At 45.4% G+C, this 21,423-nt stretch overlaps 1 protein-coding gene across 3 annotated transcripts in view; it reads right to left on the reverse strand.

Moving 5' to 3' along the window:
- AATF (apoptosis antagonizing transcription factor) overlaps nucleotides 1-21,423 on the reverse strand; it is a 49,262-nt gene that overhangs the window by 26,235 nt on the left and 1,604 nt on the right. For all 3 annotated transcript variants that reach the window (XM_027472141.3, XM_072025947.1, XM_027472142.3), the window contains exons 2-8: nucleotides 20,642-20,830; nucleotides 19,764-20,180; nucleotides 19,115-19,252; nucleotides 5,637-5,751; nucleotides 5,157-5,361; nucleotides 4,234-4,398; nucleotides 3,406-3,489 (exon numbers count right to left, since the gene is read on the reverse strand). In XM_027472141.3, the coding sequence (XP_027327942.2) occupies nucleotides 3,406-3,489; nucleotides 4,234-4,398; nucleotides 5,157-5,361; nucleotides 5,637-5,751; nucleotides 19,115-19,252; nucleotides 19,764-20,180; nucleotides 20,642-20,830 (1,313 nt within the window). The remainder of the gene's footprint in view (nucleotides 1-3,405; nucleotides 3,490-4,233; nucleotides 4,399-5,156; nucleotides 5,362-5,636; nucleotides 5,752-19,114; nucleotides 19,253-19,763; nucleotides 20,181-20,641; nucleotides 20,831-21,423) is intronic.

Raw genomic sequence — 21,423 nt, forward strand, 5'->3', positions numbered from 1 at the left:
GCAATATCAGCTGTAATGAATTCTACATAAATACGACTTCTGAAAATTTAGCCTTTTTTCTTCCTGAAAACCATGTATGCACGAGAGTTTAGAAGAAATGGGGTCTAGCCTCTCACTGCTGTCACTAATGAGGATCTTTTTGGAACAACTTAACCACGCTCACCCAGTGCAACCTAAATAAAAACGTTGCACTTGCAGCATTCAGTTTGGCCATGTATTACCTTTCAACACGGGCCACCACAAGAACACTTGTAACTGCTTCTAAAACAAGTGAGGAACGTGGGGAAAGGTGAAGTGGGATGAGCAGTGAGAGCAGAGCTAAATCCTGGATCACTGTAAAATTCCACCAGCCCCACATGGTGAATTCCAGCAAATACCAGACCAAGTCAAGAAATTCTGGCTTACCTCTCATTAAAGAGCTCTGGATTATAATCTATAACACAACAGCAGAGCTACTTTAATTAATTTGTGCACATTTATCAGATCTCGTTCATTTTTAATTACTTAATTTCACACTGAAATATACAGGAAGTTGGTGTCTCATGTCCTTCTTATCCAAGTTTTTACCTTTAATAAATCACACTATTTGATACTAAATAATAATCAAAATAAATGATCATAAAGCGTTTTTCAGAAAAATGAAAGCAATACTAAAAAAGTCTGTACCTAAATTTAAATAGAAAGAAAAAAGCACCCACTGAAATGGACACAGTCTTTGCAATAAGTGTTATGCAGAGGTCAGTTTCTGAGCACCTCAGCTCCAGCAATCAGAGCCGTTGCTGCTGATTGCTCCTGAAGACTGAGTTCCCTTTCTACATTTTATTTGTACGTGTACACACATGCATGCACACACACCCGCACACACAAAAGCACTGCTCAGTTATGACCCATCTGAAAGAAAACACATTCTCCGTATTGTCAGCGCTCCATTGTAATGCACTCTACCCTCTCTGAATGCAATGTTCAGCTTCAGCTTACCACCCTGACAAATAAAGGAAAGCACTTTATGAAACCAATTTAATTGGGAGGTGACAGAAAACATACAGCCATTTTCTTTAGCCTTATCACTGAATTGGCTTCAGCTCCAATCTCTGCCAAATCCCACTCAACAGAAGAAATTAACCAGGTCAGTGGAACAGGTGCTGCGCGGTGTCTGTCAAGGGGCTGGCATCCCCACAATTACTTGCACACAATGAAGCAGTAATCTTTACAGATCATCTCTCCCAGGAAGCATATTGGGGACGGGAGGAGAGGAGAAGGGTGGAAGGGAGGGAGGGAGGGACGGGGAAAAAAAAAAAAGGCAAGAAAGGAAAATGAATGTGTAGCTGCCTCGCAGCTCAGCAGATGTCTGTGCGTGATGTACGAGGCTAGGATAAGCTGTCGTAGCCCGCTGCCAAAGTGTAGTAAGTGATTAAAGCCTCCACCAGGCTAAGCACCATATTTAGAGTCTATGGGGTTTCGAAAGTTGCACCCATTCCTTGCTGTGCTGCCAGATGTTGTTGGCTGGTCCTGCTCCTATTCGGCGCACGCGGGAGGCAGCAGTTGGTACAGCAAGGAATGCAATCTGGAATGTTTCCGGGGGTGCCGTACATTAAACTGGTGTCACCCATCCTTCACCTCTCCCGAATGCTGAAACAACTCCAATTTGCTGCCACTTCCCTCTTGGGAAATGGCCAAGACACAGTTGTGCCTGGCAGACCCATTTGTTTTACTCAGGTGATTCTCTTCCCTCAATGACCTCTATTAGTTTAAGTTTTAATTTAGATTAACCCCAGCACCCCAATTAACCAGTGAGGGGAAAAGCTAAGCTGTGACTAGTCATAATTCTGAAGTGAGGATTTATCGAAGTTAAAGTTATTAAAAAGGAAGATGGACCATTCATCTATTGCTATTTTCTTTAAAAAAATTAACATTGCGTGGCCAATAAGCACAGGTCCAAGGACTGCCAATCACAGCTATTTCTCCTTGACCACTTCACTGTTTTATTATACTTCCTTAATTAGTTCTGTGTTCTTATGGTCCACTTGAACCTCAAAGCTGGGCTTCAGGTCCACTTGGCCCCCACATTCTAGGTCAGCGTTATCCCTCTGCGTAACAGACTGGGGCTCTTCAACCCCTGCTGCCAATCTCCATTTTAAAGCCCATGCAGATGATCCCAACATCTTCACTCACCTGTGAAACGCAATACTGGCAGAGCTGTTTTACAATAAGTGCACAGGTGTGGAGAACAGCGAGCGTGGAACACCTTCCTGGCCCTGAGGCAGTCTGCCCCGAGCAGGTCCCTCACAATCATGAAACACTCAACAGGTTTTTAGAATTGCCCTCAATCTACACTAGTTGAAGTCTAGTGCAAAATGTTCTCACACTTCAACAACAGCAGTAGTTGGAAGCGTGCTGAAAACTTTCTTGGAGGGGGAAAAAAAGGCTGCATTGAATTTCCTTGTAATTCCTACCCATAAAACACAGACAAGAATCACCAACTTAACGTCTCATTTTGTTCTTCTTTAGTCCTGGCTCTGAACATGAAATCCCAAATTTTGAAAGTATTTGCATGTTCCTGGGCAGATCAGTTATCAGAGCACAGCCACATGGCAACAGCTCTTTTCCACCACCTAAACACTTTGCTAGCCACTTTAATAACTATTCAGATCAGAAATTTCTGCCTTTCTAATGATATAATTGTATTTGTTTAGTCCTGAAGTTAAAATGTTCTGTAGATCATCAGAGCAAAACTAGTTTTTCATGCACTGGAGTACGACTTACAGTGAATCATACTCCTCAACATATGGCAGTTTCAGTATTTTTAAAGCTGGCACTGTCATTTATTAAATAAATTACAAACACAAGGTTTCCCTAAGCTTCAGCCTCCACACGCTTGGTGCAGATTGCTCATTTCTAAGAATTCTGCAAATAAAAAGAATAGCTGGCCCCAATCCAACCTGGCACAACTCCAAGAGAAGTGCTATAGAAGCCCCGCAGTTTTTTTCATCCTGTAGGTAGATGAGATGATTTAGGTCGAGATGAGAGTAACTGAGGTGCTTTTGAGAATCTACTCGAATCATTTTTCATAACTGGACCCTACCCACAGCAGCACGGTCACCTTTGGAGAATTCAGTGATTTTTTTTCTTGCGTAGCAATGCTCACCAGTGAGAACTACAGACACAGGCCTTCTCCTGCAGCCCTGACTTGAGCACAGCAGTTCCAGTAACGGCAGTCAGTTTACATCCCCGACACAAGTTTGAGCTCACACAGCCCTACGCTGAAAGTGGAGAGTGAAATCCTTGGGGGAATCTCCAGAGACTTCAGATGTTACAAGAGATGACTGATCAGAGAAATGCAGACCACAGAACTGACTGCCTTGGTTTGGTAAATGTTAAAACCACCACGGATTTACTGTCACTTACCTGGTGGTAGAAGTCATCATCATCAAAGATTTCCTCATCTATGTCCTTCAGGTGCCTGTTGGAATCAGTCTGGGGAAGGACTTCCTAGAAGCACAAAGGAAATACTGAAGGCTCGTACGTGCATGTTTCTGTCCCCAACTCTGATGAGTTCATGTGTAGCAGCTCGTAAACACTTGAAGATCCGAAAAACTGGAGAAAAGCTCCCATTATAACAATCTTTTAAGGACTAGGAATACATTTAAAGGCAAGGCAGAAACGCTGCCAATGTCAAAACAGATTTATGATACCTTTACTGGGAAATAAATAGGACTATACAAAGTCTTTCTGGCAAAATACTACAGATATTTTTAATGTAATGGCAAAAATATATCTTGCAAGTGCAGTAACTCTACATGATCTCTCAGAATTGAGTATTTATTCATTCTTAAATACTAAATTAATAACAGACTTACTACTACCATACTCTGTAGGTTACATGCAGTATGATTTTCTGGGTAAAGACTCTAAACTCCAGAGTAAAAACAAAGTTTTGCAGTTGCTGCCTCAAAAAGCTGATTTAGTGACCATCAGTTCCTACAGCACAATCACAGCCCAAACATTGTTTTCCCCTGTCAGGAGCTGGCACAGGAGATAATGCAAACGCCATAAAAATGGAATTGAAATGTCTACATCTTTTTGTTAGCCATTACATTACACGAATCAACACTCAGATAGGTCCTCCATAAATCTCTCCCAAACAGGGATATTACCTGCTAAAGGCTCGAGCTAATTGTTTTGCAGAGTTTCACTGCTTCCCCAGGATGGGTTACATAAACAAAATACCCTTACCGAATTTTCAGGCAGAGATTCAGGGACCGGAGGAGATTCCTGTTCCTTCTTTCCCAGCACTTTATACACTGATCGCTTGGTCTGTGTCCGCCGTAGCAATCTCTCTTTGTCCATCATAATATGATCAATCTGAGTCAAGATTGAACGCTCAAAGGCACCGAAACCCTGCAACAACATTAACTAGTGTCAGATAATGCAGAAAGCTTTTCCTCAAGGCAGCAGTGTTCCTCTATCTTTCCATGTCAGTGGATAAGCAGAGAGCATTCCAGGAGGAGGGGGTCTGGGCTTTGTTGCAGGATTTTTGCTAGGATTTTTTTTATTTGTTTCTCTCTCTCTTTCCCTTCCCAACCTGAGGCAATCCGAGGCCTGGCTTAATAAAATGCTTTTGCTGCTCTGGTTCAGATGAACTTCTCGATGATTAATATTAACTCACAGACGCTAGGAGACCCGGGACATTAGGGTGAAATGATTACCCATTGTATTAAAGTATACACTTTGTGGAGGAGGAGGGCCACAGAAACCCCTACCAGTTCCTTGGTAAAACACCAGCAGCTTGCTATCAGCAAGCTGCATTTTCAAAGAACTTTCTCGCTGCTAGAGACCAGTGAAGCTGAGATGGGAGAAAAGCAATACTACACGAAAGGACAGTAAAAAACTTTGGGAAACCATTTCCCCTGAGAAATTTTTTTCCTGCCCATCCCCTCAAAACAAAGAGAAGAGAAGCTAATGCCTTTGAAACTTGAGGGCTAAGATTCTTTCCAAACTCCACTAAGATTGGGGAAAAGAATGTACCTGTGTATTTCATTCTTACTGCTCTAACACTTGGCCTAGCTTGGAATATCCGTAAGAGAAGACTTCCAAATTAGCTGCTGTGCCACAGCCCTCTGCTAACGGCAAGCACGTCAGCACACGCAGAGACTTGCCTTGCCCATTTTGCCAGACGCCAGCTTGGTCTTCTCGTGCCACTTCTGCAGGACGCTGTTCCGGTACGTCCTGAAGTCAGCGTACCGCTTGGCTAGGAAGTCCGGGTAGTCCTCCATCGTCAGCTTTCTCTTGGGGAGGCGCCTCCTCTTCTCCTGAGCTTCCACCACTTGCTCTTCATCACTACTGCTGGGAATTTCGTCATCGCTAGAAGAAAAACACAGACTAAACACCCTGCGTAAAGCAACGTGTGAATTCTTAACAGCCCCTCCACTACAATCCATGCTCATTCCACTCCGTGGTGATACTTGTGGGAAGGAGGCACGGTGTAACCCCTTCTCCACTGTCAGAGGTTACAAAACAGGCTAGGGAATGTAAATGGTCATGTGTCCAGCATGCCTGTCACCCAAGAAAGTTGTGCATTTTCCTGCTTAGCTGGACAGCAAAGGACTCAGAAAGGTCTCGTCTTGTTTTGTACTCACCTCTCAGGTTTTGATTGTTTTCCATCTACCAGGTGCCTCGTGCCTGGGTACTGATAAAGGAGCTCATCCTGAATGTCCACCAGAACCCGCAGCAGCGCCTCCACAGCTTTACAACCTGCAGAGCAAGAGACACAAGCAAGGATTTTCCACAGATTCTTTGCTTTTGGTGAAGACCTAGCTCCATCTCAAATCTGAATTTCTGCCGCAGCTATTGTGTGTAAAACTGAATGTTTTTCTCTAAGAAGTTGTGAGTTTAACTTTAAGCTGATTTATAACTGTTAATGTCAAACAATATCACACTAAGAAAGAGCACTTCTTTTCTGGAAAAGGAGGGAGGGAGGGATGGGGGACTGCCTTCTGAACTTCTGCCTGGCTGCACAGCGGGAGTACACTGATCTAATGTTTCATTGACAAACATTCAGCCTGCAGAGCCTAAAGGATTAACACATTGAAGAAACACAGAAATGTGTGCAGAAGGGTTTCACGACACACACACGACAACCTTTTTGCTGACTAACTCTTTTCTGGCCTGTGTTTTGTGATAGATGCCAGCTTCAGTCAAATATTATGACGCAGCACATGGGAAAATGTGTGTACACACGTCCCATCTAGGCTTGACCTCTCCCCTTTCTTTCTTGTACGTAATGCGCATGGTATAGGGAGCAGAAGGAGGGAGAGCAAGAAGAAAAAATGAACTCCTGCAGGGCTGTGACTATTGCTGGTTTCCATGCCGCTGTGCTCGCCACGCAGGAGGTATAAAAATTAGATTGTAAGTAAAATTAAATGTAGCAAGATCTGATCTACGAGGCAAAATTAAACAATGGCCTGGCAAGTTTGATGAGAGGATTCTGATCAGAAAAGCAGAAACACAGGCCACAAATCCTGACGGTAGTTCTGATGTTGCCTACCCAACATATCTGGCAATTTTCCTGAGTCTATGTAGGTGCAGAGCAAACAATCTCTGTTCAATGATCTCATGTTCTCCGTGGACACGCAGCGAGCTGTAGGGAAGGGTTACCTGCACACCGCTGCAGCATCTGTTCTGCAGAAATAGTTCTTGTGTGGCAACCAACAAGCCTCCCTGCAAAATGCTGATCTAAAGCAAGTGTTTGTCCAGGCCTGCACCACCTCTCTGTACGTTGCCCAGGAGGAGCCCTGCAGGCTGGGGGGACGCACCCCAGAGCTTCCCGGCAGCTCCTCTGCCAGTTCCTACGCTGATGTGAAGCCAATGGGGCTGTTCTGCTCAGCTCCCAAAGCTGCTTCTTGCTTTGTAGCCAGCGTAACGGGATGGAGGGAACTTTGCACCACTTGATTTTTGCTTTTTTTGTTTTGTTTTGTTTTCCCGGAGGACACAGAGATCATGGGCAGAATGAACAGCAAATCTTCATCAGCTACAAACACACGGTGCAAGAAGAAATCAGCGCAGACATTCGGAGGTCTCAATCTCCCTTGTGTTACCACTGTGATATTGCCTACTTGTCACCGTCCTCAGATAAATCACAGCCTGGCCTCCGTAACAGGACTGTCAAGAAGACGCTCTCAGATTTTTGTTGCAGATCAGCAGCTGGACTCAGCCTCCCCCGGCCCGCGGTTCCTTACAGATACCTTCCGACAGCTCTTCCTGTAACCCATTAACAGATCGGGTTTGCTGTACTTGTACAACAGCCGCGTGCCAGCACCAAACAATTCCACGAGACAGACAAAAGCCCTTCAAACTGCATTTGTTGTACGTGTCTGAGCTCAAGCAGCATTTGCAGAGAGAAGTGCCCCCACCCCACCCTGACTGCACAGCTTACAGCAGCAAAACCTTTCCGACTGCCTGTGCCACAGCTAAATGTCCCCAGAGCTTCCCAAACTGTTTATTTTCTACCCGCTGCCTACCCTCCAGCAGCAGTGCTAATGCACCCCAGGCGGCTTTGATCCTGTCAATTACAACTGGAGTAGCACTCCAGCTCTTCTGGGGTATATCAGGGCCACGGCGAGCAGGCAAGGAATAAAGACAGGCTCAAGCTCCCCCAGGCTCTGAGATACGGACCCCAAGAGAAGTGGGGATGGGAAGCAATTTTATTTGGAGTGAAGGGGATGGAGAGGGCAGGGAAGACAATGGCCATGTGTCTAACCAGGTGGGAGGGCTAATTATTGCAGACAGTGGCTTCATCATGAGCCTCTTACAGCTGGGTAATTTCCTGCTTTCAGTTCTTGGGTATTTAACAGCATTACCGGATGGCGTTGCTGTTACCGTTGGGTGCTTAAGTGTGCTGGAAACCCAACGTCGAAGCCAAGTGTTGCCCTCCCCGCCTTCCTCCCCCCCAGCCCAGCCCTCCCCATCTCACAGTTAATTCCTGGAGGGACTCTTTGCTTCCCCATCTCCTCGCCTTCGCTTCCCTCTAATGCCCTCGTCTGCTTTTACACTGCCTGCGCTGGGGAGAAGCCCAAACCCTCTTGTGAACGAAGGCTGCGTACAAGCGAACCATTCCGTAGCTGCACGCTGTCATCTTGAAGGAAAGCCAGGCACTAACCCTCCTGCTCTCCTCCTCCCCCCAGCACATAATTTCTTTTAACGCTGCTCCTCATCTGAAACAGACAATTAAACAGAAAAGTCACAAACACGGAGCTGCCGAGCACACTGGCGCGTTACGGCAGCCACCAGGCCTCTGCCTCCTGCTCCGCTCGCAGAACAAAGCCCACAGCGCCTCGGCACAACTCACAGCTTCACCACCCGTCCTTACGTGGGACCAGAAGTCGTCAGTGAGACAAACCTCACCCCAGCTCCCTTTCCAGGAGTCACTCCAGCACACCAGGCTGTGTGTCTGAGGACAGGTGGCTCAGCACGCCCCTAAACCCAAAAGCAGCTGGAGCCCTTCGTGGTGTTCCAGTGTGAGACACCACGATCCCCCAGCCAATTCCTACCCCACGCGTAGAGAGGGCACCAAGCCCCAGGACAACATCACCCCCCTTCTGTGAAACCTTTCCTACAGCTGCCCTTTGGGCGAGGAGCAGGGATGCTGAGCGGATCCCCCTGCAGGCTGCTCCCAGAGCACAGCACACGGGGCTTGGCTGCTGCTTCCAGAGCCGCTGTGGCAAGACGCTCACTTGTAGGAGTCACTTTGAAGAGTCCACGGGAGCCCCTTCATTTTGTGTAGAGGAGTGAAAAAGTTGTTCCAGATCCAGCAGACAGCATATCAATCCAGCACGAAAGCTGGGAGCCGGTATCAGTAAATCAAAGTGTGCCTTTCTCTTAATACTCCCTCATACGTTCTCATTTTATACATCCCCTCACCCAGCCAGAGAGTAGCCCTGGAGTATTTAGCTCCGTTCAGGGATAGCAGTGCCATGTATCAAAGTGTCAGGAGACCCACCAGAGATGAAATCTGTCCTGCTGCTCTCAACCCACAAAAATCAATTCTGTCAATGCCAGTGCTTACAGACAACCCCGCTCTGCTGCTGGCACCCCCCTGGTACGGGGCTGGCTGCAGGGACCCAGGCCCACCACACACGGAGGGCACCTACACTGCTGCCAAAACCCCAGCAGCAGGAAATTGTGACTGTGATGGCCTCTGGACCCCCCCGTGGCTGTAAATCCAGCCCTTCAACAGCAAGGCAGCTTCCTGTGCAGAAAAATCCCGGCGCTCCTTCCCGTGACCTCTAAAATCGGGGTCTCGCTGCATCTTGCCAAGCAGCTGCGGAGAGCAGCAGCTGGCGGGGAGCAGCGGGGAGCGGCCTCACGCAGAGACGCTTCGAGTCGGTGGAAAAAAGCAGGTGCCTCGAGGGCACGTTATCCAAGGTATTCACGGAGAGCCAACCAGTGGGATTCCCAAAAGTGCTCCGCCAGGCAAGCTCCTCCCTGCCTGGCTGCGTGCCTCCACCCAGCAGGCTTGGACGGTTCGGGTTGGGGGTGCAGAGTGCGGCACTCAGGGATGCAATCCTGAAAATTGGGGCAAAACTCCCAGGGTTTCACTCCACTGAGCGCAGGAGAAGTGCTGGGAAAGGCAGCTGGGAACGAGCAGCATTTGGAAGCTCATGGGTAAAAGAGAGCACCGAGCCAGAGAAACGCTGCTTTTTTTTTTGAGGTTTACCCTCCTTGACCCAAAGGGAAGGGTGGGAAATGCTGAATTTGGTAATGACACCACCGCCACGCCGAAGAACCAGGCACTGGAAGCACTGGGCACTGCTCGCTGTGCCTCCTGTCCCTGCACACCAGTATGGGGTGCTGGGCCCTGCTGGGCCATCCGCCCACGGACCGGCGGAAATTCAGAGCCTGACCAAAGCTGGCAATTCACGACTTTTTCCCCCTCAGTTAAATGCGAGGACCTGGCACCACAGGAATATTGTCGGCACCTGAGCTTTTCATTTTCCACAGACCTCCTCAGACCAGACGAAAGGCTGGACCAAGGCTTGACCAGGGAGTTCCCCCGCCCCGCGGGCACGGTGCCGGCACGCAGCCGCGTTGTGCAGACCTAAATAGGGAGGCGAAGGCAACCTGCTTTATTTTAACAGCTGCACGTAACGAAAAGCGTCGTTATCGGGCACACGTATTTATCCCGACGCTCAGATGAAGAGGGGAAATTCTCCCTGCTTGCAGACGACCGGGGGACAGGAGTTAAACTCCAGGTCAGAGCGGCACTCGATACGCTGGCCTGAGAACAATACTTCTCATTCAAATCCACAAGCCAGCCACTTGCACTAGTCATCCCCAGCAATTAATCCCCCAAGAAACACGTTTGATTAAATCTTTTCAAGCAAATCCTTTGCTTTGCTTTTGTTAGTTCACTTCTTGTCAACATCTATTAAAATATGCCTTTAATTCTCCCACAATCTTAAAAAACACCGATTCCACTGTCTTCAACTTTAATCAACTGTATGGCCGGCATTTTTCATTTCATAATAATGTGCTGTTTGGAATTCAAGAGGCAGGCTCAACATCAATCATTCGGCAAGAATTTTTCCACTGCAATAAATATGCAAATGAGGAAAGCCAGTCAGTCGTATTTCAGGCCCGACTTGCTAGTGTTTTAAAAAAGACACAAATTTATTAATTGCCGTTGGCCAGCGGAATCCTATTACTTTGGGCATTGATTACAAAGCTGTGTGAGTGATTATTGTGCAACTCGCAGGCTATCCAGGCATGAGGAAAAATTATTAAAGCAAGGCAGAGATTATCAACTCAGAATAACAATAAGCCTTAACATTTTAGGCCTCTAACTTCTCCAACAAAGAATTACACCAGAGCTCCACTGTATCATAATTCTGAAGTCTGTCAGGAGCACTTTTGGAGCTGGCTCCGTGTTCCCAGCAGCACAGCAGCGGTGGGAGCCTGGGAGAGGTGGGGGGATTCCTGCAGGTACCGCACCCCGAGCACGGGGCTCTGGACAACGGCCCTGCTGGTATTCCCACCGCAGAACCGACTGCCAGGAACACCACGGACCAGCAGGATCGTCACTGCCAGCAGGCAGTCTTCAGATTTGCACCCTCGTGTGTCCTGGTGCCCCAGAAGCTTAAGAGACAGGAGCTACGAGGCCAGCCCAGACGGAATTGTAGGCTGGCTCCTGTGGCAGCAGAGCGCTATCAGATTTTTTCCAAGGCGACGTCGCTACGTGTACGTTTCTCATCGACTTGAGCTGAAGGCGAGCACAAAGCGCTTGTAAATCTGTCCAGGTTGTTTTGGGAAATAATGGGAGCACCTCTCCCTTCGCCCTTCCCAAAACACCGAGCTCCTGGCTTCTTATCAACTGAGGGGAGGAAAAAGGCCGGCTTTGCTGCTGATTGCGATAAAAAGCCCTGCTCCACACCAAAGGCCCAATTTGCTGCTTCCATTGGAATGCAAATGATGCAAAAGTTTCTGCAGAGGGGAAAATTTTATTCCTTCAGCACAAAGGAGCCAATCCTGCACACCGCTTTCACAGGCTCCCAGAGCTGCAGAACGTACTCAATTGCTCCCTTTCACTCCGATCTGACTGCATTTGACAGTAAGAACAACAGGATCAGACACAGATGAGTTTGCTAAAAGTAAAGAAAATAACTGGATGCTACAATGGAAGAAAAGGCCTGGTATTCAGGGATTTTATTAGCAGGGGCTGGGGGAGGGGGAGAGCTGAGAAAGCAGAGACAGAAACCCCTCCACGAAGTTCATGCTCTACTGACTCGCCTCAACCGTCATCTTTTGCTATCAGCCAGAGGAGGGAGGGACGGGGCGTGCAGAAATGAGATTTATAAGAACTGATGTTTTACATTACTGTAAATGCAAAGAGGCTGACACCACGCATCCCAGTCTCCGCCAGGCAGGAGTCCCCAAGTCCATATACGAGAATGGGAACGGAAGAGGAAACGTGAAATTTCAGTCATCTAGGTATCACGGGCAGAAGGGAACATTAGCCCATCCAGACTGACCTCCCCACGTAACGCCAGGCCATTAATTACATTTATCATGACAAGCAGTGAGGTTCCATCTCAAGGTAACCAATTGCCAATTAATTCGAGTTAGCTGACATTCGCACACGCTCGTCTGGATGCTCCACGAGCCTTTGTTTCCCCGCACCTTGTTTGTGCAGTACACAGACCAACATGCACAACTATTCAGCTGAACTCAATTTAATTAGCTATTAATTATCTAGAGAGACTCAAGTGTAGGCAAACCCATTTGATGTTCTTGAAGTGTGTAATCCCATGGTCTGGAGTTCGGGTGTCTCAGGCCAACACCTACACACTTTCCAACCAGCTCTTGCATGAGAATTTAAGACAGCTTTAAAATAAACCTCGCACGCTCCCAGTGGCCAACACATATGGCTCTGGAGATAACCTATAAAACGGGAGCCTTTCAATTTTAGCCCATCTGTACAAGGGAAGCACACACGAATTCTGCTCAAAAAGACGAAATACCACAGGCTAACAGCCTTGACAATCAGTGGAGAAGGGCAAGTGTTTTTTCCTCTGAAAAAAGCCCCAAATTCCGTGTTCAATAAATAGCCTGTGCTTCTCCGCTACCTCCCACACAGAATTGCTGAGCGATTCACAGGCAGCAAGGACAGGCCATAAAATACCTTCCTGGTATCTCGCACAGCCCAAATTCTGCACTGGGACTGCCACGCACAACACCTCACCCCCCACTGCCCGACTGAGCCCTACAAGTGCAATCTGTGCCTTTGGCTAAAGTTTGGCACTTTGTATCTCTTCCCTCTTCCTTCGTGGCACACACGCAGAATGCAAGAGCTCTCCAGAGCATGGGATCATCACAACAGAAAGTGAAAAAAATATATATAGCCTGATTCATTCATTTATTTCAGTTGAGAGTAAAGTCTTCATTAACGTCAACAGGCTTTGGCTCAGTCCCACAAAGAGCTGAATAGATTCTTCATTAGATCAGAGAGGAAAGGTGAAATTTGGGGACACCTGCATCCACATGCATTTAAATCAAATTCAGCCCTGCATGAATTGACAAGCACGATGCTTTTGTATTCATAAAGTGTCTAGCCTAATACAATTCAATTAAAATGAACTACCAGTTTTAAGTGGGCTAGATCTGATCATGATAATTTACACTCAGGCTTGAAACCCAGTTCTGCTCTCACACATTTGTGCAGGCTCCCCGTAAAATCTTCAAAGCAGGAATATATTTAAGTCCATGATCTTGCCTAGCACCAATTAATCCTGTAACTGCTCTGTGCCTCTGGAAACTCTGTGTGATCTGTGTGTGCCTCAGCTCCTCCCCACAGCCCAGTGACACCCACCCTGCCCCGTGTTATGGCGTTATCCTCTCCAGATGTCCACACGGCTGCACCTCCCTGTTAGAAGCGATCCATTGAGATGACAACAAAATTATGACAAAATTATTGGCAGCTGATTCCCACGGGCTTCTCCAAAAAATCCCAAGCCTACATCCATAAAGCACATTTCACACGATGCCCTGTCCCCAACTAGACATGAAAATGACATCCAACGGGGAGCAGGGCAGAGGGCGAGCCCCCCAGAGCACGCAGCACAGCTGGAGGAGGACGTCAAACACAGCCTCTCCTACAGGACGTGCACCAGGCTCTCCAGTATCTAAAGCAGACTTGATCTTATTCTGTTAGTCAATGTTTAGTCAGCTTCTTGGACATGACTTACACGGATGCTGTAGAGAATACATCCGTGTGTATAAATACATTTTTTAAAAGATGAGAATCGTAGTAACAGGATAGAGCAAAAGTCCTCCATTAAAGACAATGAGAACATTAAAAAAAAAAAAGATAAACCAGATAATAAACAAAATCTCTGTTTCGAGTCCCTTTTCAGCAAAACATTACAGAACTAACACAGAAGAAAGTAAAGACACTCAGTGTAAAGCAGTCATAGAGAAACGTTACAGACGTTGAAGCGTTTGGGCTGGAGCGCACTGCTCAGAACAAGAGGTCAGCTTCTCCCAGGTGCCAAACACCCAGCCCCTTACAGGCAAGTCCTGCAAATTTTTTTAAGTGCACCTCTTAGCTCCACTTCTCAACAAAATGTAATTAAAGAGCAACCGTTGGCTTGCAGCACCTGATGCATTTAATGCCTTCAGGAAATAACAAATCAATGTGCAACCTAGGTTCTCCAGCAACTGGCTCCAGTTGCAGGAACTGGCTGCAGTAACGGGGTGGAGAGCGAGCTGCTTCCTGCAAACTTCACGTGGAGTTCACACTCGTTTCCTTCTCTCAGCAGAGAATGTCCCTGGATGAACAACCCAGAGAAACATCCCAGCCATCAGGAAAAGAAGGTACACGCCTGACCACAGACAGTACAGATTAAAGCCCAACGTCACTGTGACCTGGGAAAAGGTACCCAATTTTCAGCAGAATCCTAAGAGCTGTGCACAGTTTTGTGACTCTTTGCAGCAGACAAGGCGCTGTGCTGAAAAGTTGAGGTCGCTGCCAGGCAGAGCTGCGGCTCCGTGAGCACATTAATAACCCAAGCAGGTTTGGGGATAATGGCCTTGCAAGCACGCGGAGCATTTCATTTGATTTTTTTTTTTTTTATCTGATTCACTTTATTCAGGTTTATTTTCTTATTGATCACAAACCTTTGCATAACTTCTCCACAGCTCTACAAAGTGTAAATAACAGTTAATATTTGTTGTCACCACCTTTGTTCCTCTCATGAGCAAATTCATTCTTACAGACTCTGCCCATCTAGCTTTTACCACATCTGGTATTTTTTTCCATTGCTTCAAATGGATTCATCTTGAGCTTGCACTGGAGAAACCTGGGACTCCAGGATTTCCTCTTAGACCACTGAGAGACAAGTCAAAGACAAAAAATAATAATTCAACTGGTAGTTTACATTTCAGGGACCTATTTAACTCTTGGGAAGTGAAAGGACATACATATGAAAAAATATACAACTACTTATCACTTTAAAGTCTGGCCATGCCCATCAGCATCTTGCCTTCCCCAAGACTCACGTGGGTTTCCATATGCTTTTATTTACTCATCCGTCCAACTAAAACTGAAAATAACACTTTATTCCAGTTTCATTTTTATTTTTGTGAAGTATAAAGTATCACTGTCAAAATACTAGTCACTGAAACATCCCCAGCCAAGTGTTTTTAACCACAGCTGTAAAGAGACAGCAATTAAAGGAGATAGAACAGAGCTACACAGCCCTTCGAGGAACCACAGCTATCCAGGGCATATACATGTACAACAGCTTCCAGTCTTTGGTGATTGAGAGAGATCATTTCTTAAAGCTCTGGCTGTCCCCCCTCCCCTCAACTAGCTGTGTTGTGGGTTTTTTTTTTTTGTTACTGAATCAAGATTTAACATAACAAGCCCCAGACCTAGAGCTGTTTAATTCCTGACACTGGACATGGCTTCACCAACATTGCCTCCACCCCTGCTTTGACTCTCTCTTACCCTTGAGGTAATTTTTTGTGGCATTTTCATGAGATCTACTTCTAACCTTCTTCCCCTCTGAAAACAGACACGGAAATATGAATGGCAGGCATGCAATCTGTGCAGAGACACAGCGCAGAAACTTGCACCTTGCACTCTTTTTCTATGTAAATAATGCAAGGATCCTGCGGGAACATGCCAGGGATTGGAATTTTTAATTAATGGGTCTCTTTAATGTGCAAATCAGGAGCAGATTGCAAATTCTGACTTGCATTGATTATGAAAAACATTAATTGAACGTGCAAGACCCCAAACAGAGGCAACATCTCAAGCCCTGGACTAGACTAGAAGATATGGTGCGAAAGAATACAAATATATCTTGGAGAAACAGACCACTCCAGGCAGCAGCACCTCAGGAACGTAAGCTGTGGGAGTTCACGTGTGCAGTGCATTAAAAATTTGCGCTGCATTCAGAGCGCAGCCACTGTGATTTCAGTATTAAAAGACCACTCAGACTTTCTCCGCGGATGCAAAGCAGGAATAAGCACGAGCTCCAAGAACACAGTTTGGTCTCCAATTTGTATGTAAAAAGGACACCGGGAAAAAAAATCTGGAATATAATTAAAGATTTAAAAAAAAAGGAATGAAAGAAAAAGTAAGACAGTGCAAACAAAGCAATGCTGTCTCTTTAAACAGAAATTCATCCTATATAAATTATGGCCATAAACTTTTCCTGCAGTGCAGCCTAATTAATTCTTGTTCTATACACAAAGGGAAATGCTGGGTGACAAATGGGTGTGAAGCCTGAAAGCTGCCAGGTCTGCAAAACATTTTCTACTTCAATTTATAAGCAATTTTGCAGTAAATCATCCACCAGAACCTGAGATCTCAGGAATCCAAGACTGTCCAAGGCACATTGTATCATTTTTTATTTTTTTATAAAAGATTACAAAAATAAATTAAACACTTGAGTTTTTGCAACCTCCAATTTCGGAATTTGGCAAACACGCACGACCTTACCATTTTTGCTCAGATTTGGCTGTAAACCTACACAGATCATTGCTGTCTACTCCCTTACACCATTCTGCTGAGTCCTTTAGGAAATCTCACTGCTGCTGCCACTAGCTGCATGGAGAGTTGTCACAAGTGGGAGATACCAAAGAGGGAAATACCTGGAAGTCTGTTTTCCATTTCAAACCCCTCATCCTTCCTGTGAGCACGGAGTAGAAATTTCATGAAGAATGAAATAAAATGGGATAAACTACCGAAAGCATTCTGGGGCAACTTTTAAAGAGACTCAAGGGACTTGTACAGGCCCTCAGACAGAGCAGGGTGCTGAGAGCTCTCTGTGCCCTCTGGCCTTCAGCGGACTACAATTTAAACTGAGAGTCTGAATTTTTGGCACCAAGTACTTTCTGCGACTTTACACACCAAAATATTTCCTCCTGTTCAATGAAGAGCAGGAAAGCATGCCAACTTTATTTTTGTGGATTTGGAAAAAAAGTGCTGAGGCTCCCCTGAAAGAACAGGATCATCCAGTCCAAGACAGTGTCAATGTCACAATTAACCTAAATCCTGCCCAGGACTGAAGCACGTTATGTGCCCTGCAACCACCTCAACATTCAGTGTTTACAAAGTCTTGCCTTCAGCTCACACTCAAATTGCTGATCTTCAAACCTTCTTGCACACAATTTCCATTTTTTCCTGTCTGGAGAAAGGGATCCTACCCAGAAGCTGGTAACACAAGTGGGAGGAGAACTCAGAGTCCAGAAACATACTCCTTGCCCACTACATCACCATTTAGAATTTAGTAAAATAAATAAATAAATAAATAAATTATTTTATAGAACCCACCAAGCTCCTTGATCATATAAAAAATAGAACTTTTATTGGAAGCTGATTTACAAAAAGTGAGATTGTCCTCAGAAATTGAGGTCCATCAATTCAAGAAAGGCTTTAAATAAATGACAACACATCTTTTCAAAAAGAACTTAGTTTTACTTACTGAATGGGCAGGTCACACCCACAACAGTACTATTCAGTAAAAGCAACTATTGTGACCGACTTTACTGCACAGTTATATACAGATTGCATTAAAAAAAAAATAAAAACATGAACGGAATGTAAATGTGGTCCCTTACAGAATACCCACAAACACTAAAGAAGTGCAGTAGCACCAGAATGTTCCTAAATTCATTACTTCCCATCTGTCAGTCCAAGTGTTTCCTCTGCTAACTTTGCCCGGATCACTCCAGCTCTATTTTCTTGCTGTCTTCACACCTTAAACACATACCCTGAACGCAGGTCATCAGGAATATCAGAGCAAACTACTGCTACTTCCTGTCCAGATTATGAAAATAGGTGGGCAGGGAATCACAGAGAAGTTATTAACAGTGGATTTTCCTTTAACGTACTGAGCACCTGAAAGATTAACCTCTCTGCTGTACTGGGTACAATATTATACACCATGTTCGTGGACGTATTTTGCTTATGGGAAATATCAAAATGTCAACCATTGTTTCTGTTAAAGGTCTTTAATGATATTGCATTTTAGACCTGTAATGAAACATGGTGCTCGGTGCAGTTTGTAATGCATCTCATTAAATACATTAATAACATGCATTTCACTGAAAGGTCAGCTTAGTATTGCTGGGAGTTCGCCTTTTTTTCCTTAATCACTTCATTTAAAGCAGCAGAGCTAACTTTAAAATAGAAAGTGTCTCACCTGCTCTAACTCCAGATAAGCTGATTAGCCACCATGTTCAGATCAGGTATAAGCTGTACGATGATAGTCAAAACTTGGTGTAGGGGCAAGATTCGGGGTCAGGTTTGATCGTGGCAGAAGTTCCTAATCCAGTTTTATGATAACTGGTGCCATCCTAGGTCAAAACTTATCAAATACACACCGCAGCACACACAAACTGGAGCGTTAATAAATTAAACAGATCCATAACACAATGAAGCCGAGCACTTTGTGTTTATCAGCTGGAGTGCGCAGATTTTTTTGGCCATATTGGAGAACCAACAAGTCAGATCAGTATCATTAATAGTGATCCTAAAAAATAAACAGACGAAGGAGCTCCAAACTGAAAAGATATTTGCTGTTGGTTTGACAGCTCAGGCCCTCTCCTTTATGCTGCATTACTCCTGGTTAGGGCAAATCTTTGCAGTCACTGACCCAGCACAAAACTGGTACACACACAGCACCTCAGGAGAAAGAAGAATCCCAACTCTGCACCAAGCAGCAACAACCACAGCAATTATTTCTCAGCCCCAATATAAAACTTAAATTTGATAAGCAAACTTCAGTCTCCACGTGAAGTAGAAATAGCAGCAGGACCCGAGCTGAGGCTTACCAATGTTGTGTAAGTGACAAGACAGGCCACCGACACAGATCAATGAGACTCACATGTCTACACAGGTGATAGGAGACATTTTCTTTGCCAGGGGTAGGAAACACTTTATGTTTTATGTTTCCATAGTACCCAATTAATGATTAAGGCAACACAAAGCAACAGCTAATACTACAAACATGTGCAGCTCAAAGCCCCCACTTTCCCATTAACGTTTTTGCTCACAGGAGAACATGGTGCCTACAGCAGTCTACCCAAAGCAAAAAGCTCGAAGAATACTTACAGCTCTCAACAGCGTTGTCAAATTCCTGTCCCCCTTCCTTCCTGAAGGCTGGGAAAGTATCTGGCTGGGGAAGACGGTTGACTGTTACGAGCGCCTTCTGCATCTTAATTCTCCCTTCCAGTAGTTGATCCCACAGTGCTTCACAAGAGAGAGAAAACGAAATTATTGAGTGAGCCACAGCACTTGCTCCTTCACCACTCTACAATCCTGTAACTCTGTGAATCCCAGAAAATCATCTCTTTGCTTCCCCAGTTAAAAGGTCAACCTGCAAATGGAGGTTGGTGGTCTGATAGAATCTATCAGCAGAAACTGCATCCAGCATTACGCTCCAAAGAGAAAGAGCAGCAGTATCTGCAGCACAGCACTAACAGGGCAGGAAGTCCCCGTCCGTACCACAAGTGTATTCAGTTCTGTCTCAATTAAGCCAGCAGATAAATACACTTCACAACATTAGATTTTGTATGAGCAGTGACACCAGTTTGCACAGCACATTTGGCGGAACATTCGCAAATGCCTGGGGCTGCTGTAGCATGCACGTGCAGTACGCCAACAGCATGTTAACGTGCTGAAGTGGCTCCTAACATGGACAGCTGCTACAGCATCAGCAAGGTGAAAGTCGTGCCACAACACACAGCAAACATGCACAAACCTAGCTGATTCTTCACCGCTTTTCCTTTTTCTACGTCTTCAGTCTCTCGTCCTTTTGAGAACGTCATCACACCCCCATCATCCTCGTCGTCTTTGGTGTCTTCTATATCGCTGTGGTCTTCATCCTCGTGTTCCTCCTCATCACTTCCTTCTTCCATGCTGGCATCATCTTCATCTTCCTCTTCACTGCTTCCTACATCATCCATCCCCTCTGTAAATTTCTCAAAGTCAGTGATATTCTGGAAACTGAACTTTGGTGCCTTGACCTGGGCAGATGGGTCACTCTCTTCATCATCTTCCAAGTCATCCTCCTGGTCACTGCCAGCACTGCTGAGCTTCTCCTTTGTTTTACTGCCTAAGCTGCCATCGTCTTCTGCATCTTCACTGCCACTGTACCATTCATCTAATGTTTCTTCAGCTGTTAATTAAAAGAGAAAAATAGTTATTTACCTAACAGCAAAATGTGTCACTTTGCAGTATGCACCATCAGAGGCTACTGCTTTGAGCTCTCTGAGCTCCAAGCTCCGTTCTACTTCCTGCTTTGACTAGTTCATGGAAGCACAAGGCCATATCCACAAAGAGGTCTTAGCTCTCATTTTCTGTAGCAGCAATTAGTGTACACTTGCTCACAGTCCTCCCTCAGTCTGAGGAAGTGGACCTTTTCTTCTGGGATCTCCCCTTCCCTCGGGCCCAAAAATACGGCCTGAATTTCAGGAAGGCACTTCAAGAAGGTCCTCAACTTAATTGTACCTGCCTATTGCCCCGTAACGGGGATCTGAAGTTCATCATTTCGGTTCAGACAGCACTAACTCAGTGTAACATGCTAGCATCAAATTCTGAGCAGTCCAGTGAAAAGGGGAAAGAAATGAGATTTCTTACCAGGTTCTTCTTCAGACAGAGCATCTCCCCAGAGTTCCTCTTGCAAGGCTTTCCGAGACGTAGCTTTTCCACTATACCTTTTATCAGCTTCTAAGAGAGAGGCTGAAGCTTTTTTCCGTATATTACCAACAGGTAAAATGTCATCTGCAGTTTCATCCTCAAATTTGTCAATCACTTTAGCAACTGTAGCTGTAGGGAAAAAAAAAAAAAAAGAGGATGTCTAAACTGAACTGAATTTCAAACTGGAAAAAGTAGTTGCAGAAAGAAGCCATCCTCTTCTGCAGAAAGTGCAGAGATGAGTATTTGTTAATAAATGCCCTTTTTTTTAAAAAATAAAAATAAAAATAAGCATTGCCTATACTCACACCTTCTTCCCTGCCTCTCTTAATTTCAGAGAACCTGCAAGAAGCACTAGACCAGCAAAGCCTACCCAAGCCCCTCCATGGGCCCCTGAACTTAATGGGGGTCTCATGAAAAGTGTGGTCCTCCAGGTGGAGATCTCAGTGAAGCTGGAATGCCTTTGTCCACCTCACGCTTACAGATTCAAAGAGGAAAACTGCAATTCTGATGCACTTTGGCCTCTTGTTACATATCTGAGTCACATAAATATGTAAACACTTCAGAATGGCTAAGCAGAGAAAATAATCTCACTGTGATTATTGCTCTCTTTCATACCCATCTTCCCTCGGACACAGGAATGGAGCAGTCCAGCAAAAAGAACTCATCACACCATATTCCTTTCTTATTTTCACTCATGTGCAAGACACCCTGTATGCAAAATT

This window comes from Anas platyrhynchos, chromosome 20 (assembly GCF_047663525.1).
Source record: "Anas platyrhynchos isolate ZD024472 breed Pekin duck chromosome 20, IASCAAS_PekinDuck_T2T, whole genome shotgun sequence".
Lineage (NCBI taxonomy): Eukaryota > Metazoa > Chordata > Aves > Anseriformes > Anatidae > Anas > Anas platyrhynchos.